The sequence below is a fragment of the Oncorhynchus tshawytscha genome, linkage group LG01 (assembly GCF_018296145.1).
Source record: "Oncorhynchus tshawytscha isolate Ot180627B linkage group LG01, Otsh_v2.0, whole genome shotgun sequence".
In the NCBI taxonomy this organism is placed as follows: Eukaryota; Metazoa; Chordata; class Actinopteri; order Salmoniformes; family Salmonidae; genus Oncorhynchus; species Oncorhynchus tshawytscha.
Genome location: NC_056429.1, coordinates 5547288 through 5574826, shown reverse-complemented (window position 1 = coordinate 5574826; position 27539 = coordinate 5547288). Strand labels below are relative to the sequence as shown.

General features: G+C 44.1%; 1 protein-coding gene across 3 annotated transcripts in view; it reads left to right on the top strand.

Moving 5' to 3' along the window:
- The first annotated feature begins 276 nt into the window (after positions 1-276).
- The window catches only part of hps5 (HPS5 biogenesis of lysosomal organelles complex 2 subunit 2), a 41789-nt gene continuing 14526 nt past the window's right edge, over positions 277-27539 (top strand). For 2 of the 3 annotated variants that reach the window (XM_042321704.1, XM_042321749.1), the window contains exons 1-12: positions 277-457; positions 4510-4635; positions 5134-5244; positions 5564-5628; positions 6586-6778; positions 7155-7285; positions 7541-7759; positions 13363-13523; positions 14377-14555; positions 23463-23621; positions 23880-24048; positions 25143-25326. In XM_042321704.1, the coding sequence (XP_042177638.1) occupies positions 4528-4635; positions 5134-5244; positions 5564-5628; positions 6586-6778; positions 7155-7285; positions 7541-7759; positions 13363-13523; positions 14377-14555; positions 23463-23621; positions 23880-24048; positions 25143-25326 (1679 nt within the window). In that variant the 5' untranslated portion in view covers positions 277-457; positions 4510-4527. The remainder of the gene's footprint in view (positions 458-4509; positions 4636-5133; positions 5245-5563; positions 5629-6585; positions 6779-7154; positions 7286-7540; positions 7760-13362; positions 13524-14376; positions 14556-23462; positions 23622-23879; positions 24049-25142; positions 25327-27539) is intronic. The other variant, XM_042321735.1, reaches the window with a different exon arrangement.

Genomic DNA, 27539 nt, shown 5'->3' with positions numbered 1-27539 from the left:
ACCTAAAACACAAGATTTATTTGGATTTATTTCTACAAGTATTATTATGCACAGTAAGCTAATCAGCCATGTCTTAATCTACACACTGACAAACCATCTCTTAGGTTTTTTATTTTATTTTTTATTTTAGCTGACAAACGAATGACCATGGTTACATTCATTTAAGAACTCGTGGATTTAAACGTCAAAATAAAGCAATTTTTTTTAGGGGGGTACTGAACAGTCTAGTGTAGTAGGGACACACCTCCTTGAAAGAATAGTACCAGTAAATTCAGACTTTTCAGGAAGTGTGTCCCATCACAACCGGAGGCGGAGGAGTCGACAGTTCATTCTCGCTAGAAAGTAAACAACTCACGTTAGTTAAACACACACACACAGCTAAGGACATGAACTGATAGTAAACTGTGTATCACGAAGATTGAATCGCGATTTAAACAGCGGGGACTGTAAATGCCTGGTAAGTTTGTGACAACACTAAACTAACGATTGCCTAGCCGCTAACGTTAGCTCGCTAACTTTCCCTACCCATCGCAAGCGAGACCGCTTGGTTAACTTAACGTGTACCTAATCAAAACAACAATAACAGTTGATAATATGGACAGTGGTCAGTCAGACACAAAGCTGACTATTCAAAAACAAATAAACGGAACTTAGTTTGCGTTTTTTTACACTTTAGATAGCGAAGTTATGCGATTTATTTTCCATTGTGGAGGCACTTTCCCCACTACGCAGGATCCCGTGATGCCCAGCCATCGTTAAAGGACATTTATTCGTACACCACCAATACCGACAACCTCCCCCTTTTAAAGGTTACAAATGCTTTCAAATCAAGCCTAAACCAGTTACTTTCAGATGGACATCTAAATTCAATGTAAAGTGAACAAAAGCCTAACGTAGTCTCTAAACACAGTTGTCACAGCAAGCAATTGTTACTTTCATTATCTAATGTAAGCTGTGGCAACTGGCTGCAATTGTTGGAATGTGAAAGTTTGTCAAGTTCTTTTGCAGGGTACTAGTTGTCAGATATGGTGGTTCAAAGTCATTTACAGCCAAAAAACCTTTAGCTTAGTTTCAGAAATTAAACTTTTTTTTATTTATTTTTTTGCTGATCATACATTTCTCAAAAAAAAAAATCCCCCCTTAATATGCATTAGTGCTTTTTACAGTTGTAGCTGGTGGGGGGAAAGTGGAGTCATGATGTTTCCATTTGAGAGGAGGATGGTGAGAGTCATATGACAGAAGGCAGCTGAGGGTTGGCTAATACTGGCAGGTCACTATAAAACTTCCCTGTTGCGGGAAAACGCAGACGGAATCCAGACAAATTAAACGGGAATTAAACAATATTCAAAAATGTATTGAACTTAGTAGGAAATAAACAAACAATGTTTTTTTTTAAACTTATTAGAAAATGCATCAGTGACTCGTATTTTCCTGCAACTGTTTGAAACGGATCAGGAATGCTCCTGTCTGTGTCCGTTATTCCAGAGGGGAATAATTATAATAATTATTTCTAGTTTTAGTTTTCATAAAATTGACAGTTAAGACAGAAACCTGGAGTTGTCTTTTACACTGAGATCCAGGCTACACTGAGATCCAGGCTACACTGAGATCCAGGCTACACTGAGATCCAGGCTACACTGAGTATTCCACCCTTTTTTTCTCTCTCAAGTGTCTAAACCAAACCTTCTTTGGTGTGGTGTCGCAATAATGTTTGAATTGAGGAAGTGTGATCATAATCATTTGGTTATTTTAGTGATCCGCAGTACTTCCCAAATGCCCCCCCGGGCCTTCAGATGTAAGCTAAACAGTGCAGTTACACTTGAGATGCGTTTTAAAGGCTATGGATGAGAAATGTAATTTATAATTTCTAAACGTTTAGGTCAGTTGTATGCTGGTTCGCAATCTATTAACAGCAAAGGGTTGCATTAAATGTGCGCAATATGTTTTACTGATGCATTATGGCAATATTCAATTCACACGCACAAAACAGAATCACAAGCATTCACTGTGAAAGTTGATACGTGTAGTCCATTCATATATAATAGTTCATGCGTAGCACTTCGTTCATTTTATCGAATCGGTTATTGTTTTCTTGCTCAACCGGTGAGCAACACCTGTCAAACTCGGACATTTCTCTCAAAACACAGGGATGTCAATTCGCACGGGACTGGTATTATCAGAGGAGCTTGGAGTTCGCCCCCCCCCAAAAAAAACTGTAGGTTATTCAGGCCGGAATTGTTACTCTCCTGCAGTAAAAATGACTGCCATGGCAGATTCAGACGGGATTTAAATAACTGATGTGGTGTTTAGTGCTCGTGCACATAATTCCGTTACTCGACCTCCACCCAGTAAAACTAATCGCGGGATGGGATACATTTTACCGGGCTGGTCATTTTAGTTATGTGCACGAATACAATCCACATTCGTAATTTTAGTCCCGTCCGAATCTGCCATGACAGTAATTTGTACTATTATCCCAGCTCTAACTCCCAGGTCCTCTGATAATACTTATATCGTGCGAGTCGTCATCCCATTGTTTTGAGGGATATTACAGAGTTTAACAGATGCTGCACACAATTTGTGTAAAAACATGGGAACAAATGTATGCTTAAAACAAAGCGTTATGTCGGCAGCCTACAGATGAAAAGATTATCTGTTTTGTCACATCTAGTGCCTTACTTCTCTTTTTAAATGGTGCCATACTTCTCTTTTAAAAGATGAAGTGGACGATATTGTGCCAATGAATTGCCAAATTAGTCAGTTAATTAAATGTCTGCATAGGTTACAGACAGTTCATTATTCTTATTGATATACATTATTATTTTGACTTTCTCCGAACTGAAGGCCAATATTAGGCTATCACTAGACAAGACAAATATCTTCACGCCTAGAATAGCATCCAGGCTTCCGTCATTAACGGTCCATTGTGAATTAGGGGGAAATTATTTCACTTTTATTTAACCAGGTAGGCCAGTTGCGAACAAGTTCTCATTTACAACTGCGACCTGGCCAAGATACAGCAAAGCAGTGAGACACAAGCAACAACAAAAATGACAGGTACATGCTGGAGTAATAATTACATAATAATACTAGTCCCGGTGTGATTAGGGTTTATGGTTAATATCTGGCAGAATGGTGTCATGATTATTTGGATCAATTCAGTGGCGGTTTCGTTTATTAACACACTGCAGAGCACTACAGTAACACCGCTAACCAAACAACGCTCTCTGATTGGTGCCGCGTACAGTGTTGCCATGTTCGCGGTTTTCCAGACTTTGAAAAATATGTCACAGGGGAAAGTGTATGGGTTGCGGGTTTTGGGGCTATTTTTTTAAGTTGCACCGCGGCCGCCATGTAATTTCTCTTCAAAATAAATATATACTACTGTTAGTTGCTTCTGGCTGTCAGGCAGTGAGGCAGGCTGCTGCTGGGTGAGGAGGGCAGAAGCGGTGCGGGTGTTGAGAGAGCACTACAGCTATTGGCTGAGTCATTTGAGCGAGAGGAGAGGGAGCTGCACTTGGTCACGTTGTGACAACTTTTATCCAGTTGTAGGTAGGCTATTTTGATTTGTCATTATGGAGACACCTATTTCGATAAAACATATTAATACGCTAGAACTGATGCACATCAACAAATAATGGAGACAGAGCACTGGAAAATGACTTTGTGCGCACTAGAGCGCATTACATACACTATCGTTCAAAAGTTTGGGGTAACTTAGAAATGTCCTTGTTTTTGAAAGAAAAGTACTTTTTTGTCCATTAAAATAACATCAAATGGATCAGAAATACAGTGTAGACATCGTTAATGTTGTAAATGACTATTGTAGCTGGAAACGGCAGATTTTTAAAAATGGAATATCTACATAGGCTAAAGATGCCCATTATCAGAAACCATCACTCCTGTGTTCCAATGGCACGCTGTGTTAATCCAAGTTTATCATTTTAAAAGGCTAATTGATCATTAGAAAACCCCTTTGCATTTATGTTAGCACAGCTGAAAACTGTTCTGATTAAAGAAGCAATAAAACTGTCCTTCTTTACTAGTTGAGTATGTGAAGCATCTGCATTTGTGGGTTCAGGCTCAAAATGGCCAGAAACGAAGAACTTTCTTCTGAAACTCGTCAGTCTATTCTTGTTCTGAGAAATGAAGGCTATTCCATGAGAGAAATTGCCAAGAAAGTGAAGATCTCGTACAACTCTGTCTACCTCTCCCTTCACAGAACAGCACAAACTGGCTCTAACCAGAATAGAAAGAGGAGTGGGAGGCCCCGGGGCACAACTGAGCAGGAGGACAAGTACATTAGAGTGTCTAGTTTGAGAAACAGCCACCTCGCACGTCCTCAACTGGCAGCTTCATTAAATATTACCCACAAAACACCAGTCTCAACGTCAACAGTGAAGAGGCGACTCCGAGAGGCTGTCACAGTGTCTGGTACTGTGACAGCAGAAAATAAAACAATATATTCTCTCTCCCTCATTTCCTTCCCATTCTCTCCTTCTCTCTAAGCTGGTCAGGACTGTAACCATGCCCATGTTACCTGTAGTGCCTGAAGTCCAGAGTCATGTGCTGGCTGAGTTTGACTGTCTGGACCCCCTGCTCTCTGCACTCCGCCTGGACTCTGGCAGGCTTAAGGTAGGTCACGCATGCACGTTATTATTAGTTGAGAAAAGTTTAGAGGTTCGACTCCAAATATTCAATTGATTTGTTGACGATATGTAAGCGATAGCACGATATGTAACCCAACATTCAGCTGGCAGTGGCAAACCTACCAGCTCTCTAGATAGTTGGGGAAACCATACCTTCCTGTGGATATTTAGTCTCAAATTTCGAGCAGCTGGAGGACAAACTGCAAGGACAACCGGTAGAATAAGTTTAAATGCATTTTTATTTTTTCCCTCAACATTCTGACTTGTGAGGAGCATTTACATGCCTTAAGGGAACATTTGTGTATATGTTTTGTCCAATGCCAATAACTTCCCATTCATTTTTGTCCATTTCAGGGGGGGGAGTTCCCTTACACAGTTTTACACTCCCAATGTGTCAGGCTATGTACATATCAATGCATTGTTTATTGAAGCCTAATTTTAATCAGACTGTGTTTTGAAAACCCTCTCTTTTCTTGTCTGTCAGTGCACCTGCCTGGCTGTATCGAGGAAGTGGCTAGCTTTGGGAACGTCAGCTGGAGGGCTGCACCTCATCCAGAGGGAAGGATGGAAGCAGAGGCTCATCCTCACACACAAGGTAGCGTATATAATGTTTTCGTCTATTTCCTGGTAATAAAATAAAATAATAAACGGATTGACAGGATATACAACCTGTTTGTTGTTATTAGATAGATACTGTACATACTCCTGTTTCTAATAACATTGCATAAGCGATCCAGAACAGCACATCTCCTGTTTCTGTAGCTTGAGGCACCATGATGTACCAGTACACCTCCTGGACAAGACGCTAGTCTATCGCAGGGCCTCACCCTCAATCCGAGTGCCAGGTCCCATTTTTACGGTCTTTGGTTTGACTCGGCCAGGGATCAATAAGTGTCCTATTTCTTCTATCTCAGGAGGGATCTATCACTCAGGTGTCGTGTTGTCCACACGATGAAGACTTTATTGCTGTGGCAACAAGGTAAAAATGTTTTTAAAAATAACTCAAGGCATAGAAATTAATTTGAAGTTCACATGTTTACTCACTTCAGTGACTTCAACTTCTTCAATAAGTAAGTGTCAGGCTTTTTCAGTTTGCTTTCTTGTCTGTCTGCCTCCCAGTCTGCCTCCCTCTCTGTCTTTCTCTGTCTTTCTCTGCATGTTGTAGGTCATTACCTGGTTGTAGCTAAACTAGGGGTAGATTTGGGATGAAAGGTTTTCTCTCTCTCTATGTCTCAGTCAGGGTCTGGTGGTAGTCTGTCTGTCATCTCTCAGTCAGGGTCTGGTGGTAGTCTGTCTGTCATCTCTCAGTCAGGGCCTGGTGGTTGTCTCTGTCTGTCTGTCTGCTCCTCTCCTCTCCTCTCCTCTCCTCTCCTCTCTCTCCTCCTCTCCCTCTCCTCTCCTCTCCTCTCCTCTCCTCTCCTCTCCTCTCCTCTCCTCTCCTCTCCTCTCCTCTCCTCTCCTCTCTGTCAGGGCCTGGTGGTGATCTGTCTGTCTATCCTCTCTGTCAGGGCCTGGTGGTGATCTGTCTGTCTGTCCTCTCTCAGTCAGGGCCTGGTGGTGATCTGTCTGTCTGTCCTCTCTCAGTCAGGGCCTGGTGGTGATCTGTCTGTCTGTCCTCTCTCAGTCAGGGCCTGGTGGTGATCTGTCTGTCCTCTCTCAGTCAGGGCCTGGTGGTGATCTGTCTGTCTGTCCTCTCTCAGTCAGGGCCTGGTGGTGATCTGTCTGTCTGTCCTCTCTCAGTCAGGGCCTGGTGGTGATCTGTCTGTCTGTCCTCTCTCAGTCAGGGCCTGGTGGTGATCTGTCTGTCCTCTCTCAGTCAGGGCCTGGTGGTGATCTGTCTGTCTGTCCTCTCTCAGTCAGGGCCTGGTGGTGATCTGTCTGTCTGTCCTCTCTCAGTCAGGGCCTGGTGGTGATCTGTCTGTCTGTCCTCTCTCAGTCAGGGCCTGGTGGTAGTGTGGGAGCTTCAACTTGAGCGTCGTGGCAGACCAGAGAGGGTCAGTGTTTCCTGGGAACACCGTGGCCAGACGCTCACCTCTCTCTGCTGGGACACCGCAGCCCTCAGGGTGTTTGCTGGGGACAAAGGGGGCAAGGTGTCCTTCCTCCGTGCTGGATCCTCCAAACTCGGAAAGGTAGTGGGAAACTAACCGTTGGGTTTTATTTTGGGGAGGTGAAAGATATATTAGCCTGGTCCCATCTCTATTTGTGCTGTCATGCCAACTCCTATGGTCTTTGTCATGCCAACTCCTATGGTCTTTGTCATGCCAACTCCTATGGTCTTTGTCATGCCAACTCCTATGGTCTTTGTCATGCCAAATGTCTGGCATGAGAACACTGGTAATGGTTGGCTGTACAGCAAATCTGGCACCAAGCTAGGAATAGCTACTGCACTTAATGAATTGATTATCAGGTATAGTTTTTTTTCCCCTTCCCCATACCGTGATCTATTACAATCTCCATCTTACGTATCCTGTCTAGTCACATGGTCCTTTGTTCTGTGTTGTCCAGGGCTCAGCGTTTGTGATCTTCCCCGTCCAGACCATCACTACTGTGGATTCCAGGGTGGTTCAGCTGGGTTATCTGGACGGACGACTGCTTGTGTCCTCTCTCACCCGCTGCTACCTATGTGACACGGAGAGGTGAGTGTGGGGACATAACTGGGGGCAGTAGGCCGCCCAGATGTTACAGAAGTGTCGTGGAAGCATAGAAGAAGAATTTATTTTATAATTATATATTTCATATTTAAAAAAACAAATATATATATATATATATATATATATATATATATATATATTAACATTTTAATATTAGTGAGTAATATTATCTGGTAAATGTCCCAAGTTTGGTCTATAAGGTTAAAGGTACCACCCAGTTCCTCCTCTCACGATCCACAGGGAGAAGTTCTGGCGTGTCGGTAACAAGGAGCGTGACGGGGAATACGGAGCGTGTTTCTTCCCTCTGAGCCGCGGCGTGACCGCTGGCCAACCTCCTCTGCTGTACTGTGCCAGGCCTGGGTCTAGAGTCTGGGAGGCCAGCTTCAGTGGAGATGTCCTCAGCACGCACCAGTTTAAACAGCTGCTGGCCGTACCACCTGCACCTCTCATCAGCTACAGGTGTGTGTGCAGTGGCCTTCAGGAAGTGTTCATACCCTTTTTGACTTTTCTACATTTTGTTGTGTTACAGCCTGAATTCAAAATGGACTGAATCGTTTTTTAAAATGTTTATTTATTTATTTTTTTACCCATCGACACACACTACCACATAATGACAAAGTGAAAACATGTATTTTGTTTGATTATTTATTGAAAATGAAATTCAGATATCTAATTTACAGAAGTATTCACACCCCTGAGTCAATAATACTTCATAGAACCACCTTTTTGGTGGCTATTTACAGCTGTGAGTCTTTCTGGATAAGTCGAAGAGTTTTCCACACTGCAAGATAGGCACTTTATTCATTTTTTTAATTCATCAAGTTGGTTGTTGATCGTTGCTAGTCAGCCATTTTCAAGTCTTGCCATAGATTTAAGCCGATTTTAAGTCCAAAACTCTAACTAGGCCACTCAGAAACATTCAATGTCGTCTTGGTAAGCAACTCTGCTTGTTTTTACCCATCTACCAATAGGTGCCCTTCTTTGCGAGGCATTGGAAAACCTCCCTGGGCTTTGTGATTGAATCTGTGTTTGAAATTCACTGCTTGACTGAGGGACCTTAGAGATAATTGTATGTGTGGGTTACAGAGATGAGGCAGTCATTCAAATATTATGTTAAACACTATTAATGCACACAGAGTGAGTCCATGCAACTTATTATGTGACTTGTTCAGCACATTGTTACTCCTGAACTTATTCAGGCTCCTCGCCATAACAAAAGGGCTTGGATACTTATTGACTCTAGACATTTCTACTCCTGAACTTATTCAGGCTTGCTATAACAAAGGGCTTGGGGATTGACTCTGTACATTGTAAGCTAATATATACAGTACCAGTTTTTATTTTTTATTTAATATTCTCTACATCGTATAATAATTGTGAAGACTTCAAAACTATGAAATGACAAAGAGAATCATGTAGTAACAAAAATAGTGTGAAACAAATCAAAATATATTTGAGATTCTTCAAATAGCCACCCTTTGCCTTGATGACAGCTTTGCAAACTCTTGGAATTCTCTCAACAAGCTTCATGAGGTAGTTACCTGGAATGCATTTCAATTAACAGTTAAAAATTATTTGACCAAGATGGAGGGTGATGGAGGGCTGCATCAGATGACCTGGCCTCCACAATCCCCCGACCTCAACCCAATTGAGATAGTTTGGGATGAGTCGGACCGCAGAGTAAAGGAAAAGCAGCCAACAAGTGCTCAGCGTATTTATTTTTATTATTATTATGTTTTCTTCTTGGGCCTCTATAACTATATCTATTGTTTTTATTTTTGTTGTTGTTGTGTGATTTGGATTAATCCGCTCTACCACACGGAATCCCACTAATCTACTGACGGAACGCAAGAGGTGGCTAACAACAGACCTCCATCCTATGCTAGCATGCTACCGATGGCCTGGCTAGCTGTCTAAATCACCGTGACCCCCAACCAACCTCTCCACTCACTGGACCCTTTTGATCACTCGACTAAGCATGCCTCTCCTTAATGTCAATATGTCTTGTCCATTGCTGTTCTGGTTAGTGTTTATTGGCTTATTTCACTGTAGAGCCTCCAGTCCTGCTCACTATACCTTATCCAACCTATTAGTTCCACCACCCACACATGCAATGACATCTCCTGGTTTCAATGATGTTTCTAGAGACAATATCTCTCTCTTCATCACTCAATACCTAGGTTTACCTCCACTGTATTCACATACTACCATACATTTGTCTGTACATTATACCTTGATGCTATTTTACCGCCCCCAGAAACCTCCTTTTACTCTATGTTCCAGACGTTCTAGACGACCAATTCTCATAGCTTTTAGCCGTACCCTTATTCTACTCCTCCTATGTTCCTCTGGCGATGTAGAGGTGAATCCAGGCCCTGCAGTGCCTAGCTCCACTCCTATTCCCCAGGCGCTCTCTTTTGATGACTTCTGTGACCGTAATAGCCTTGGTTTCATGCATGTTAACATTAGAAGCCTCCTCCCTAAGTTTGTTCTATTCACTGCTTTAGCACACTCTGCCAACCCGGATGTTCTAGCTGTGTCTGAATCCTGGCTTAGGAAGACCACCAAAAATTCAGAAATTTTAATTCTCAACTACAACATTTTCAGACAAGATAGAACTGCCAAAGGGGGCGGTGTTGCAATCTACTGCAAAGATAGCCTGCAGAGTTCTGTCCTACTATCCAGGTCTGTACCCAAACAATTTGAACTTCTACTTTTAAAAATCCACCTCTCTAAAAACAAGTCTCTCACCATTGCCACCTGCTATAGACCACCCTCTGCCCCCAGCTGTGCTCTGGACACCATATGTGAACTGATTGCCCCCCATCTATCTTCAGAGTTCGTGCTGCTAGGCGACCTAAACTGGAACATGCTTAACACCTCAGCCATCCTACAATCTAAACTTGATGCCCTCAATCTCACACAAATTATCAATGAACCTACCAGGTACCTCCCCAAAGCCTTAAACGGACACCGGCACCCTCATAGATATCATCCTAACCAACTTCCCCTCTAAATACACCTCTGCTGTCTTCAACCAAGATCTCAGCGATCACTGCCTCATTGCCTGCATCTGTAATGGGTCAGCGGTCAAACGACCTCCACTCATCACTGTAAAACGCTCCCTGAAACACTTCTGCGAGCAGGCCTTTCTAATCGACCTGGCCGGGGGTATCCTGGAAGGATATTGATCTCATCCCGTCAGTAGAGGATGCCTGGATATTTTTTTTAAATGCCTTCCTAACCATCTTAAATAAACATGCCCCATTCAAGAAATGTAGAACCAGGAACAGATATAGCCCTTGGTTCTCCCCAGACCTGACTGCCCTTAACCAACACAAAAACATCCTATGGCGTTCTGCATTAGCATCGAACAGCCCCGTGATATGCAGCTGTTCAGGGAAGCTAGAAACCATTATACACAGGCAGTTAGAAAAGCCAAGGCTAGCTTTTTCAAGCAGAAATTTGCTTCCTGCAACACTAACTCAAAGTTCTGGGACACTGTAAAGTCCATGGAGAATAAGAACACCTCCTCCCAGCTGCCCACTGCACTGAAGATAGGAAACACTGTCACCACTGATAAATCCACCATAATTGAGAATTTCAATAAGCATTTTTCTACGGCTGGCCATGCTTTCCACCTGGCTACTCCTACCCCGGTCAACAGCACTGCACCCCCAACAGCAACTCGCCCAAGCCTTCCCCATTTCTCCTTCTCCCAAATCCGTTCAGCTGATGTTCTGAAAGAGCTGCAAAATCTGGACCCCTACAAATCAGCTGGGCTAGACAATCTAGACCCTTTCTTTCTAAAATTATCTGCTGAAATTGTTGCCACCCCTATTACTAGCCTGTTCAACCTCTCTTTCGTGTCTTCTGAGATTCCCAAAGATTGGAAAGCAGCTGCGGCATCCCCCTCTTCAAAGGGGGGGACACTCTTGACCCAAACTGCTACAGACCTATATCTATCCTACCGTGCCTTTCTAAGGTCTTCGAAAGCCAAGTCAACAAACAGATTACCGACCATTTCGAATCTCACCATACCTTCTCTGCTATGCAATCTGGTTTCAGAGCTGGTCATGGGTGCACCTCAGCCACGCTCAAGGTCCTAAACGATATCTTAACCGCCATCGATAAGAAACATTACTGTGCAGCCGTATTCATTGATCTGGCCAAGGCTTTCGACTCTGTCAATCACCACATCCTCATTGGCAGACTTGACAGCCTTGGTTTCTCAAATGATTGCCTCGCCTGGTTCACCAACTACTTCTCTGATAGAGTTCAGTGTGTCAAATCGGAGGGTCTGCTGTCCGGACCTCTGGCAGTCTCTATGGGGGTGCCACAGGGTTCAATTCTTGGACCGACTCTCTTCTCTGTATACATCAATGAGGTCGCTCTTGCTGCTGGTGAGTCTCTGATCCACCTCTATGCAGACGACACCATTCTGTATACTTCCGGCCCTTCTTTGGACACTGTGTTAACAACCCTCCAGGCAAGCTTCAATGCCATACAACTCTCCTTCCGTGGCCTCAAATTGCTCTTAAATACAAGTAAAACTAAATGCATGCTCTTCAACCGATCGCTACCTGCACCTACCCGCCTGTCCAACATCACTACTCTGGACGGCTCTGACTTAGAATACGTGGACAACTACAAATACTTAGGTGTCTGGTTAGACTGTAAACTCTCCTTCCAGACCCATATCAAACATCTCCAATCCAAAGTTAAATCTAGAATTGGCTTCCTATTTCGCAACAAAGCATCCTTCACTCATGCTGCCAAACATACCCTTGTAAAACTGACCATCCTACCAATCCTCGACATTTACAAAATAGCCTCCAATACCCTACTCAACAAATTGGATGCAGTCTATCACAGTGCAATCTTTTTTGTCACCAAAGCCCCATATACTACCCACCATTGCGACCTGTACGCTCTCGTTGGCTGGCCCTCGCTTCATACTCGTCGCCAAACCCACTGGCTCCATGTCATCTATAAGACCCTGCTAGGTAAAGTCCCCCCTTATCTCAGCTCGCTGGTCACCATAGCATCTCCCACCTGTAGCAAACGCTCCAGCAGGTATATCTCTCTAGTCACCCCCAAAACCAATTCTTTCTTTGGCCGCCTCTCCTTCCAGTTCTCTGCTGCCAATGACTGGAACGAACTACAAAAATCTCTGAAACTGGAAACACTTATCTCCCTCACTAGCTTTAAGCACCAGAGCAGCTCACAGATTACTGCACCTGTACATAGCCCACCTATAATTTAGCCCAAACAACTACCTCTTTCCCAACTGTATTTAATTTTAATTAATTAATTTATTTTGCTCCTTTGCACCCCATTATTTTTATTTCTACTTTGCACATTCTTCCATTGCAAATCTACCATTCCAGTGTTTTACTTGCTATATTATTGTATTTACTTTGCCACCATGGCCTTTTTTGCCTTTACCTCCCTTCTCACCTCATTTGCTCACATTGTATATAGACCTGTTTATACTGTATTATTGACTGTATGTTTGTTTTACTCCATGTGTAACTCTGTCGTTGTATCTGTCGAACTGCTTTGCTTTATCTTGGCCAGGTCGCAATTGTAAATGAGAACTTGTTCTCAACTTGCCTACCTGGTTAAATGAAAAAGAAATAAAAAATAATATGTGGGAACTCCTTCAAGACTGTAGGAAAATTATTCCAGGTGATGTTGGTTGAGAGAATGCCAAGAGTGTGCAAAGGTAAAGGGTGGCTATTTGAAGAATCTCAAATATATAACACTTTTTTTGGTTACTGTGTGTTATTTCATAGTTTTGATGTCTTCACTATAATTCTACAATGTATAAAATAGTTTTTAAAAATAAAGAAAAATCCTTGAATCAGTTGGTGTTCTATAACTTTTGGCGAAATAGCTAGCATTTCGATAGCACGACTGGGTAAGATGCTTCAGGAGGGCGTGTTTACGAGGCAGAGGTCCTGGGTTCGAGCCTCTGTATGAGCAGAAGGAAGCTGTACTCACTTTAAGCCGCGTGACGTCCTTTACACTAATATTGTTTTTTATTTTTTTATCTGCAGAAGTGAGCCCCATTACAACCGAGCCCAGAAGAGTTCCCAGTCCATAGCCTTCCCCAGACTGTTATACTTTGGGGATCAGAACCTGCTGACGTGGACAGACTCGGCTATCTATGTCTTCACTCCTCAGAGTGGCCAGGTACTGCTGTGGACCGAGGTCAAAGGTTAGTAGCAGTAGCTTTAGGTAGTAGTTCAGCATTCTCCAGTAACAACAAGCTAACTACACTGAACAAAAAATATAAACGCAACATGTAAAGTGTTGTTCCCATGTTTCATGAGCTGAAATAAAAGATCCCAGAAATGTTCTATACACACAAAAATTGTATTTCTCTCAAATGTTGCACACAAATTTGCTTTAATCTCTTAGTGAGCATTTCTCCTTTGCACACAGGTGTGGCATATCAAGAAGCTGATTAAACAGCATGATCACAGGTGCACCTTGTGCTGGGGACAATAAAAGACCACTCTAAAATGTGTGGTTTTGTCACACAACACAATGCCACAGATGTCTGAAGTTTTGAGGGAGCGTGCAATTGGCATGTTGACTGCAGGAATGTCCACTGCTTCTTCACCTGTGGGATCGTCGGGGGAGGAGTCTCAGTCTCATCCATTCCTCTGTCACCTGACACGTGACCACCTGTTCACCTTCACTGTCAGTCATCCTACCTGTCCAGCTACCCACACAGATTCCACTAATCTTTCAATGTGTAATGGGTATTTCTGTCTGTAATAAAGCCCCATTGTGGTGAAAAACTCATTCTGATTGGCTGGGCACCCCTGCCAAGTCATGTGAAATCCATAGTTTAGACATTGTTGCATGTTGCGTTTTTATAATTTTGTTCAGTGTAGATGTTGTATTTGAGTGTACATTTCAGATCTGTGACTATTTATGTCTCCTAGATGTTTCTAGATGTTTCTCCATTACCCTTCGGTTAAAAATCCCCAAAAAGATGAATTTAATGTTCTGAAAAGAAAATGGACACTCAATTTTTTTTTCTTTTTTTTCTTCTTCTCCAGACGTGGTTGAGTTAGCGGTGTACCGCAACGAGCTGTTCTGTCTCCATGGTGACGGCCGCATGTCCCACCTCTCGCTGTTGTCTGTGGAGCGGTGTGTCGACAGGTTGCTACGCAGGGAGGCGTGGTCTCTAGCGGCCACGGTCTGTGTGATGTTTCAGCATGCGATCGCCCCCAGCAGGGTGAGACTCATATTACTGCAGGTTTTTCCCCCCAAACCCTGTACTCAAAGTACTCTAAGGGTGTTTTGAGCTGTAGTTCGAATCAGACTGTTTTTGTATTTTTTCTTCTCATTTGGTTCAGTTGGTTTCACAATGCCAAATGTCAAACTAACAAAAAGTTCCAAAACAAAACCACATATCCATGCAAGCATTTCTTTAAAGCCACTCTCAGGGCCGGCCCGCCCATTAGGCAGAATTAGGCCGTGGTCTACCCCTCATAGAGTCTAACTTCTTTAGCACCTATTGACGATAGTATCTTCCTTACAGAGGGTTTTTGTTAAGAGCCCCGACACTCGGTCTGAAACGTTGACACGTACCGCTTGTGGTCGTGTTTTGGAAACAGGGACTATATCTTTCATATCAGCCAGGAAATTAAAAAAAATAAAGATTAAATTGATACACATCTGAGGATTTGTGTTTCCCACACGGCCATATGTTCATGTTATAGTGTTTACTGACAGACGGAAGACAGAGGAGAACACTTGGGATAATGATCTAATCTAACTTCCTCTGAACACCTGGGATAATTATCTAATCTAACGTCCTCTGAACACCTGGGATAATTATCTAATCTAACGTCCTCTGAACACCTGGGATAATTATCTAATCTAACGTCCTCTGAACACCTGGGATAATTATCTAATCTAACTTCCTCTGAACACCTGGGATAATTATCTAATCTAACGTCCTCTGAACACTTGGGATAATGATCTAATCTAACTTCCTCTGAACACCTGGGATAATTATCTAATCTAACGTCCTCTGAACACCCTTGTGTGAATTTAACTCAGGAAGTGTAGTGGAAGTGTAGTTTTAGTAGGATGGAGGCTCCATAGCTGTATGGGTCTGTAACTGCTACAGTGTAGTTTAGTAGGATGGAGGCTGTATGGGTCTGTAACTACTACAGTGTAGTTTAGTAGGATGGAGGCTGTATGGGTCTGTAGCTACTACAGTGTAGTTTAGTAGGATGGAGGCTGTATGGGTCTGTAACTACTACAGTGTAGTTTAGTAGGATGGAGGCTGTATGGGTCTGTAGCTACTACAGTGTAGTTTAGTAGGATGGAGGCTGTATGGGTCTGTAACTACTACAGTGTAGTTTAGTAGGATGGAGGCTATATGGGTCTGTAGCTACTACAGTGTAGTTTAGTAGGATGGAGGCTGTATGGGTCTGTAACTACTACAGTGTAGTTTAGTAGGATGGAGGCTGTATGGGTCTGTAGCTACTACAGTGTAGTTTAGTAGGATGGAGGCTGTATGGGTCTGTAGCTACTACAGTGTAGTTTAGTAGGATGGAGGCTGTATGGGTCTGTAGCTACTACAGTGTAGTTTAGTAGGATGGAGGCTGTATGGGTCTGTAGCTACTACAGTGTAGTTTAGTAGGATGGAGGCTGTGTGGGTCTGTAACTACTACAGTGTAGTTTGGTAGGATGGAGGCTGTGTGGGTCTGTAACTACTACAGTGTAGTTTAGTAGGATGGAGGCTGTATGGGTCTGTAGCTACTACAGGGTAGTTTAGTAGGATGGAGGCTGTATGGGTCTGTAGCTACTACAGTGTAGTTTAGTAGGATGGAGGCTGTATGGGTCTGTAGCTACTACAGTGTAGTTTAGTAGGATGGAGGCTGTATGGGTCTGTAACTACTACAGTGTAGTTTAGTAGGATGGAGGCTGTATGGGTCTGTAGCTACTACAGTGTAGTTTAGTAGGATGGAGGCTGTATGGGTCTGTAACTACTACAGTGTAGTTTAGTAGGATGGAGGCTGTATGGGTCTGTAGCTACTACAGTGTAGTTTAGTAGGATGGAGGCTGTGTGGGTCTGTAACTACTACAGTGTAGTTTGGTAGGATGGAGGCTGTGTGGGTCTGTAACTACTACAGTGTAGTTTAGTAGGATGGAGGCTGTATGGGTCTGTAGCTACTACAGGGTAGTTTAGTAGGATGGAGGCTGTATGGGTCTGTAGCTACTACAGTGTAGTTTAGTAGGATGGAGGCTGTATGGGTCTGTAGCTACTACAGTGTAGTTTAGTAGGATGGAGGCTGTATGGGTCTGTAGCTACTACAGTGTAGTTTAGTAGGATGGAGGCTGTATGGGTCTGTAACTACTACAGTGTAGTTTAGTAGGATGGAGGCTATATGGGTCTGTAGCTACTACAGTGTAGTTTAGTAGGATGGAGGCTGTATGGGTCTGTAGCTACTACAGTGTAGTTTAGTAGGATGGAGGCTGTATGGGTCTGTAGCTACTACAGTGTAGTTTAGTAGGATGGAGGCTGTATGGGTCTGTAGCTACTACAGTGTAGTTTAGTAGGATGGAGGCTGTATGGGTCTGTAACTACTACAGTGTAGTTTAGTAGGATGGAGGCTGTATGGGTCTGTAGCTACTACAGTGTAGTTTAGTAGGATGGAGGCTGTATGGGTCTGTAACTACTACAGTGTAGTTTAGTAGGATGGAGGCTGTATGGGTCTGTAACTACTACAGTGTAGTTTAGTAGGATGGAGGCTGTATGGGTCTGTAGCTACTACAGTGTAGTTTAGTAGGATGGAGGCTCTATAGCTGTATGGGTCTGTAACTACTACAGTGTAGTTTAGTAGGATGGAGGCTCTATAGCTGTATGGGTCTGTAGCTACTACAGTGTAGTTTAGTAGGATGGAGGCTGTATGGGTCTGTAGCTACTACAGTGTAGTTTAGTAGGATGGAGGCTCTATAGCTGTATGGGTCTGTAACTACTACAGTGTAGTTTAGTAGGATGGAGGCTGTATGGGTCTGTAGCTACTACAGTGTAGTTTAGTAGGATGGAGGCTCTATAGCTGTATGGGTCTGTAGCTACTACAGTGTAGTTTAGTAGGATGGAGGCTGTATGGGTCTGTAGCTACTACAGTGTAGTTTAGTAGGATGGAGGCTCTATAGCTGTATGGGTCTGTAGCTACTACAGTCTAGTTTAGTAGGATGGAGGCTGTATGGGTCTGTAGCTACTACAGTGTAGTTTAGTAGGATGGAGGCTGTATGGGTCTGTAGCTACTACAGTGTAGTTTAGTAGGATGGAGGCTGTATGGGTCTGTAGCTACTACAGTGTAGTTTAGTAGGATGGAGGCTGTATGGGTCTGTAGCTACTACAGTGTAGTTTAGTATGATGGAGGCTCTATAGCTGTATGGGTCTGTAGCTACTACAGTGTAGTTTAGTAGGATGGAGGCTGTATGGGTCTGTAACTACTACAGTGTAGTTTAGTAGGATGGAGGCTGTATGGGTCTGTAGCTACTACAGTGTAGTTTAGTAGGATGGAGGCTGTATGGGTCTGTAGCTACTACAGTGTAGTTTAGTAGGATGGAGGCTCTATAGCTGTATGGGTCTGTAGCTACTACAGTGTAGTTTAGTAGGATGGAGGCTGTATGGGTCTGTAGCTACTACAGTGTAGTTTAGTAGGATGGAGGCTCTATAGCTGTATGGGTCTGTAGTTTTACTGATGAAAAGACATTACAGACAAGACTTTCCAATTTACATACATTACATATGAATGTTTTTAAACGTATCTATCAGTTCCACATGCATGTCAGTACACACACTCAACCAGTAGGTCACATGTCAGTACACACACTCAACCAGTAGGTCACATGTCAGTACACACACTCAACCAGTAGGTCACACGTCAGTACACACACTCAACCAGTAGGTCACACGTCAGTACACACACTCAACCAGTAGGTCACACGTCAGTACACACACTCAACCAGTAGGTCACACGTCAGTACACACACTCAACCAGTAGGTCACACGTCAGTACACACACTCAACCAGTAGGGTCACACGTCAGTACACACACTCAACCAGTAGGTCACACGTCAGTACACACACTCAACCAGTAGGTCACACGTCAGTACACACACTCAACCAGTAGGTCACACGTCAGTACACACACTCAACCAGTAGGTCACACGTCAGTACACACACTCAACCAGTAGGTCACACGTCAGTACACACACTCAACCAGTAGGTCACACGTCAGTACACACACTCAACCAGTAGGTCACACGTCAGTACACACACTCAACCAGTACACACACTCAACCAGTAGGTCACACGTCAGTACACACACTCAACCAGTAGGTCACACGTCAGTACACACACTCAACCAGTAGGTCACACGTCAGTACACACACTCAACCAGTAGGTCACACGTCAGTACACACACTCAACCAGTAGGTCACACGTCAGTACACACACTCAACCAGTAGGTCACACGTCAGTACACACACTCAACCAGTAGGTCACACGTCAGTACACACACTCAACCAGTAGGTCACACGTCAGTACACACACTCAACCAGTAGGTCACACGTCAGTACACACACTCAACAGTACACACACTCAACCAGTAGGTCACACGTCAGTACACACACTCAACCAGTAGGTCACACGTCAGTACACACACTCAACCAGTAGGTCACACGTCAGTACACACACTCAACCAGTAGGTCACACGTCAGTACACACACTCAACCAGTAGGTCACACGTCAGTACACACACTCAACCAGTAGGTCACTCAACCAGTAGGTCAGTACACACACTCAACCAGTAGGTCACACGTCAGTACACACACTCAACCAGTAGGTCACACGTCAGTACACACACTCAACCAGTAGGTCACACGTCAGTACACACACTCAACCAGTAGGTCACACGTCAGTACACACACTCAACCAGTAGGTCACACGTCAGTACACACACTCAACCAGTAGGTCACACGTCAGTACACACACTCAACCAGTAGGTCACACGTCAGTACACACACTCAACCAGTAGGTCACACGTCAGTACACACACTCAACCAGTAGGTCACACGTCAGTACACACACTCAACCAGTAGGTCACACGTCAGTACACACACTCAACCAGTAGGTCACACGTCAGTACACACACTCAACCAGTAGGTCACACGTCAGTACACACACTCAACCAGTAGGTCACACGTCAGTACACACACTCAACCAGTAGGTCACACGTCAGTACACACACTCAACCAGTAGGTCACACGTCAGTACACACACTCAACCAGTAGGTCACACGTCAGTACACACACTCAACCAGTAGGTCACACGTCAGTACACACACTCAACCAGTAGGTCACACGTCAGTACACACACTCAACCAGTAGGTCACACGTCAGTACACACACTCAACCAGTAGGTCACACGTCAGTACACACACTCAACCAGTAGGTCACACGTCAGTACACACACTCAACCAGTAGGTCACACGTCAGTACACACACTCAACCAGTAGGTCACACGTCAGTACACACACTCAACCAGTAGGTCACACGTCAGTACACACACTCAACCAGTAGGTCACACGTCAGTACACACACTCAACCAGTAGGTCACACGTCAGTACACACACTCACGTCAGTACACACACTCAACCAGTAGGTCACACGTCAGTACACACACTCAACCAGTAGGTCACACGTCAGTACACACACACACACTCAACCAGTAGGTCACACGTCAGTACACACACACACACTCAACCAGTAGGTCACACGTCAGTACACACACACACACTCAACCAGTAGGTCACATGGGGGAGAGCCATTGTGCTGTGAGGTGTTGCTTTATTTGTTGTTTGAAACCAGGTTTGCTGTTTACTATATGAGATGGAAGGGAGTTCCATGCACTCATGTCTCTGTAGAATACTGGACGTTTCCTTGAATGTATTCTGGACCTGGGGGCTGTGAAAAGACCCCCGGTGGCATGTCTGGTGGGGTACGTGTGTGTGTCAGTGCTGTGTGTAAGTTGACTATGCAAACAATTAGGGATTTTCAACACATTGTTTCTTATAAAAACAAGAAGTGATGCAGTCAGTCTCTCCTCAACTCTTATTGAAGAGAGACTGGCATGAATAGTATTAATATCAGCTCTCTGATTACAATGAAGAGCAAGACGTGCTGCTCTGTTCTGGGCCAGCTGCAGCTTAACTAGGTCTTTCCTTGCAACACTGGACCACATGACTGGACAATAATCAAGAGAAGATAAAACTAGAGCCTACAGGACTTGACCACATGACTGGACAATAATTCAGATAAAACTAGAGCCTGCAGAACTTGCTTTGTGGAGTGTGGTGTCAAAAAAGCAGAGCATCTCTTTACTATGGACAGACAGACCTCTCCCCATCTCTTTACTATGGACAGACCTCTCCCCATCTCTTTACTATGGACAGACCTCTCCCCATCTCTTTACTATGGACAGACCTCTCCCCATCTCTTTACTATGGACAGACCTCTCCCCATCTCTTTACTACGGACAGACCTCTCCTCATCTCTTTACTACAGACAGACCTCTCTCCATCTCTTTACTACAGGACAGACCTCTCCCCATCTCTTTACTACAGGACAGACCTCTCCCCATCTCTTTATTACAGACAGACCTCTCCCCATCTCTTTACTATGGACAGACCTCTCCCCATCTCTATATTACAGACAGACCTCTCCCCATCTCTTTACGACAGACAGACCTCTCCCCATCTCTATACTACAGACAGACCTCTCCCCATCTCTTTACTACAGACAGACCTCTCCCCTTCTCTTTACTATGGGACAGACCTCTCCCCATCTCTTTACTACAGACAGACCTCTCCCCATCTCTTTACTATGGGACAGACCTCTCCCCATCTCTTTACTACAGACAGACCTCTCCCCATCTCTTTACTATGGGACAGACCTCTCCCCATCTCTTTACTATGGGACAGACCTCTCCCCATCTCTTTACTACAGACAGACCTCTCCCCATCTCTTTACTATGGGACAGACCTCTCCCCATCTCTTTACTATGGGACAGACCTCTCCCCATCTCTTTACTACAGACAGACCTCTCCCCATCTCTTTATTACGGACAGACCTCTCCCCATCTCTTTATTACGGACAGACCTCTCCCCATCTCTTTATTACGGACAGACCTCTCCCCATCTCTTTATTACGGACAGACCTCTCCCCATCTCTTTATTACGGACAGACCTCTCCCCATCTCTTTATTACGGACAGACCTCTCCACTTCTCTTTATTACAGACAGACCTCTCCACTTCTCTTTATTACAGACAGACCTCTCCCCATCTCTTTACTGCAGACAGACCTCTCCCCATCTCTTTATTACAGACAGACCTCTCCCCATCTCTTTATTACAGACAGACCTCTCCCCATCTCTTTATTACAGACAGACCTCTCCCCATCTCTATACTACAGACAGACCTCTCCCCATCTCTTTACTACAGACAGACCTCTCCCCATCTCTTTATTACAGACAGACCTCTCCCCATCTCTTTATTACAGACAGACCTCTCCCCATCTCTTTATTACAGACAGACCTCTCCCCATCTCTATACTACAGACAGACCTCTCCCCATCTCTTTATTACGGACAGACCTCTCCCCATCTCTTTATTACGGACAGACCTCTCCCATCTCTTTACTATGGACAGACCTCTCCCCATCTCTTTACTACAGGACAGACCTCTCCCCATCTCTTTATTACGGACAGACCTCTCCCCATCTCTTTATTACGGACAGACCTCTCCCCATCTCTTTATTACGGACAGACCTCTCCCCATCTCTTGATTACGGACAGACCTCTCCCCATCTCTTGATTACGGACAGACCTCTCCCCATCTCTTGATTACGGACAGACCTCTCCCCATCTCTTGATTACGGACAGACCTCTCCCCATCTCTTGATTACGGACAGACCTCTCCCCATCTCTTGATTACGGACAGACCTCTCCCCATCTCTTGATTACGGACAGACCTCTCCCCATCTCTTGATTACGGACAGACCTCTCCCCATCTCTTGATTACGGACAGACCTCTCCCCATCTCTTGATTACGGACAGACCTCTCCCCATCTCTTGATTACGGACAGACCTCTCCCCATCTCTTGATTACGGACAGACCTCTCCCCATCTCTTGATTACGGACAGACCTCTCCCCATCTCTTGATTACGGACAGACCTCTCCCCATCTCTTGATTACGGACAGACCTCTCCCCATCTCTTGATTACGGACAGACCTCTCCCCATCTCTTGATTACGGACAGACCTCTCCCCATCTCTTGATTACGGACAGACCTCTCCCCATCTCTTGATTACGGACAGACCTCTCCCCATCTCTTGATTACGGACAGACCTCTCCCCATCTCTTGATTACGGACAGACCTCTCCCCATCTCTTGATTACGGACAGACCTCTCCCCATCTCTTGATTACGGACAGACCTCTCCCCATCTCTTGATTACGGACAGACCTCTCCCCATCTCTTGATTACGGACAGACCTCTCCCCATCTCTTGATTACGGACAGACCTCTCCCCATCTCTTGATTACGGACAGACCTCTCCCCATCTCTTGATTACGGACAGACCTCTCCCCATCTCTTGATTACGGACAGACCTCTCCCCATCTCTTGATTACGGACAGACCTCTCCCCATCTCTTGATTACGGACAGACCTCTCCCCATCTCTTGATTACGGACAGACCTCTCCCCATCTCTTGATTACGGACAGACCTCTCCCCATCTCTTGATTACGGACAGACCTCTCCCCATCTCTTGATTACGGACAGACCTCTCCCCATCTCTTGATTACGGACAGACCTCTCCCCATCTCTTGATTACGGACAGACCTCTCCCCATCTCTTGATTACGGACAGACCTCTCCCCATCTCTTGATTACGGACAGACCTCTCCCCATCTCTTGATTACGGACAGGCCTCTCCCCATCTCTTGATTACGGACAGGCCTCTCCCCATCTCTTGATTACGGACAGGCCTCTCCCCATCTCTTGATTTTGGGAATGATTTGAAAATACCTCCGTGCTCATCTGTTTACCGTTCCCAGGCCAGGAAGTCGATTCCCATCGACCGACTGGATCACCTGAGGTCACAGCTCAGTGTGACCACCCACCTGGATCTGATTGGCCAGCTGGAGGAAGTGGTCGCCAAGCTGGAGCCTCTAGACTCCGCCTCCAGCAGTCGCAGGAGCAGCATCTCCTCTCATGTGAGTCTGCCTGGAGGTCCTGTTTGTCCCTATCAGGACCCAGTAGTTCTGAACTATTAAAGGTAGTTGAAGAGATGTTATATTGGTATCTCACGATTTACAATATGTTCAGTGTATCTTAATTTGTATAGTGTCTACATAAAGACACTTTTATAACCCATACACAACACATGCATACATAACAAGCAGTGCAGAACATAAGCCTTATGAATGTGTAATGAAGTCTTTGTTGGTACCCTCAATCTATTCTTTATTCAGGAGAGCTTCAACGTCCTGGACTGTGGCATCTACCGTGTCATTAGCCGGCGAGGCAGCCAATCAGACGAGGAAACCAGCTCCCTTGTCAGCCAATCGATGCTTGAGGAGGAGCGGCTGAAGGAGTTTAGCTTTGTTCAGGAGGAGGAGGAGCAGCAGGGGGCGGAGCATGGTAAGAGACCGGTGAAAGGTTCTGTTTAATAACCCACCAATACCAGGAGGACGTTCTCTTACCAAACTGGGGGAGGGAGATAACAGTGTTTTGTAGCAATACGGTGGCGCGATTTCATTTTGTATGGGGAAGTCAAATGTGAAAGAAACTACTGTATAATAAACCTCTAATAGCATTTCGGATCAGACCCTTTTTTTTCAATGTCAGACTAAAATGACATACCCAAATCTAACTTCCGGTAGCTCAGAAAACTGAAGCAAGGAGATGTGTATTCTTGATACTATTTGAAAGGAATCACTTTGAAGTTTGTGGAAATGTGTAATTAATGTAGGAGAATATAACACAATAGATCTGGTAAAAGATACAAACGCCTCCAACAACACATAAAACATCACATAAAACTATGACAAATGCTTTCAACTAGTGGGATAATGGGCGAGGTGAGTGGTGCTGCGCTGTGATAAGCAGTGTCCACTTTGTCAAAGGCAGGGACGTTAAATATGTTGCTTGTCCATTCCCAGCATGCCTCTCTCCATGGTGCTGTTGGAGAGGCTCGGTGTAGCAGATATAAGCCTATGGTAGGAAGAATATAACACCATTTAGTTCTGGTAAAATATAATACAGACAAATTCAAACTGTAGAACTCAGTTCCGACCATTTTGAATATAAAAATGGATTTTATCAAGCAAAACTAAGCTATATTTTATCTCCGGGTGACAAATCAGAGCAAGATGACTGAATGTAAGTACATTATTTCCCTCCAGAGGTGAATATGTCAAACCAGTTGCTGTGATATGTGTTTTGTCGATGTGCATTATCCTCAAACAATAGCATGGTATTATTTCTTACTGTAATAGCTACTGTAAATAGAACACCGGCAGTTAGATTTACAATAATTTAAGCTTTCTGTCCATAGAAGTCTTTCCCAGAAAGTTGGCTGTTGTTTACAACGTCCCAGTTTAGGGACACCGATCCAGTAGTATCATCCTCTACACATTTACCACATCAGTTTTTTTTTTGGTGTTTACTGTCATCTTATTTATATTTTTTGGGCAGTGTGTTTTTTAAAGTTTTTTTTTTCTCACTTTTTACAGCATCGTCTGCTTGCATTCTCTCATCCTCCCATCCTCCATCTCTCCCTCCATCCCTTCTTCCTCCAGATCCCCAGAGCGGTGGTGGTTTGGAGGTTACTGAACCCAGCGGTAACCACCAGTTCCACCTCCCCCTGTCATTCCGCCCCAAACACTCCCGCATCGCCTTGCAGGCCGTCAGAGACAGGTGATACATCCATCTACAGAGCCTAAAGAATCCTCTGTGACGTGATACTTTTATCAGGCCAATGCTATGGTATATTCATTTAACTTAGCCTTTAATTAACCACAATGAAAATCCTTAGGGGTTAAAAACCAACTTATGAATCACCTACTGATAGCCTACACGTTCTTGGTAGTTGACATGCATCATTCTTTGTGTGGAAATCTTGTGGTTGCTAGTAATGAACACAATATAGATATCTCTAGTTAGTCCTTTGTGAAAATAAGTTCTTTACTAACAGGTTGTATGTAGACTGAAAGAGAAGTGAAAGTCGTCATTTTAAAATAACTTTGCTTCAAGGTGAAACCAATGAAAATGCAGATGTTCACTCTGATAGGTGGAAAAGGGAAGTAACCCTAACAACCACATTAAATAACAGTTTTTATTCAAGACTTACGTTCATTGCCTTTCGTCTACAGATACATTCGGTACGTTTCACTTCACTTACGATTCAATTCAGATTCCACATTATTACGCTGTTTGTATTGTGTTGACCGTTACTCTGGTCTTAGTGTCTGTAGTGTTGACCATTACTCTGGTCTTAGTGTCTGTAGTTACGACCGTTACTCTGGTCTTAGTGTCTGTAGTGTTGACCGTTACTCTGGTCTTAGTGTCTGTAGTGTTGACCGTTACTCTGGTCTTCGTGTCTGTAGTGTTGACCGTTACTCTGGTCTTAGTGTCTGTAGTTACGACCTTTACTCTGGTCTTAGTGTCTGTAGTTACATGTGACTGAGGTAGTGTTGACCGTTACTCTGGTCTTAGTGTCTGTAGTGTTGACCGTTACTCTGGTCTTAGTGTCTGTAGTTACATGTGACTGAGGTGGTGTTGACCGTTACTCTGGTCTTAGTGTCTGTAGTGTTGACCGTTACTCTGGTCTTAGTGTCTGTAGTGTTGACCATTACTCTGGTCTTAGTGTCTGTAGTTACGACCGTTACTCTGGTCTTAGTGTCTGTAGTGTTGACCGTTACTCTGGTCTTAGTGTCTATAGTGTCGACTGTTACTCTGGTCTTAATGTCTGTAGTGTTGACCGTTACTCTGGTCTTTGTGTCTGTAGTGTTGACCGTTACTCTGGTCTTAGTGTCTGTAGTTACGACCGTTACTCTGGTCTTAGTGTCTGTAGTTACATGTGACTGAGGTAGTGTTGACCGTTACTCTGGTCTTAGTGTCTGTAGTGTTGACCGTTACTCTGGTCTTAGTGTCTGTAGTGTTGACCGTTACTCTGGTCTTAGTGTCTGTAGTTACATGTGACTGAGGTAGTGTTGACCGTTACTCTGGTCTTAGTGTCTGTAGTGTTGACCGTTACTCTGGTCTTAGTGTCTGTAGTGTTGACCATTACTCTGGTCTTAGTGTCTGTAGTTACATGTGACTGAGGTGGTGTTGACCGTTACTCTGGTCTTAGTTACATGTGACTGTGTCACTGACTGTACCAGGGTTTCAATTTCAAAACAGTGTTGCCATGTCTTGTGGTCAGGTAATGTCAAGATGTTTTTATTTAACATTATATTTAACCAGGCAAGTCAGTTAAGAACAAATTCTTATTTATAATAGCGGCCTACCAAAAGGCAAAAGGCCTCCTGCGGGGACGAGGGCCCCGGGATTACAAATGTAAAATATAGGACAAAACACACATCACAACAAGAGAGACGACACAACACTACATAGGAGACCTAAGATGACAACATAGCAAGTCAGCAACACAACATGACAACAACATGGTAGCAACACAACATGACAACAACATGGTAGCAACACAACATGACAACAACATGGTAGCAACACAACATGACAACAACATGGTAGCAACACAACATGACAACAACATGGTAGCAACACAACATGACAACAACATGGTAGCAACACAACATGACAACAACATGGTAGCAACACAACATGACAACAACATGGTATCAGCACAAACATGAAGGTACCATTATTGGGCACAAGACAACGGCAAGAAGGTAGAGACACCTTAAACTGTAGTATGGTTTTGTCTGTTTATTCTTTACTTACTACAGATACTCTACTTATGATGTGTCCTGTAGGAAAGATAAAGGGCTATATATATTTTCTTTTCTAAAATGTTTACTGGGTCTATGTCATAAGCGACTCCATACTCCGTAGATAAAGGCACTACTTTAGACCAGAGGACGGTGGCATTTCAGAGTGGGCTGGTGTCA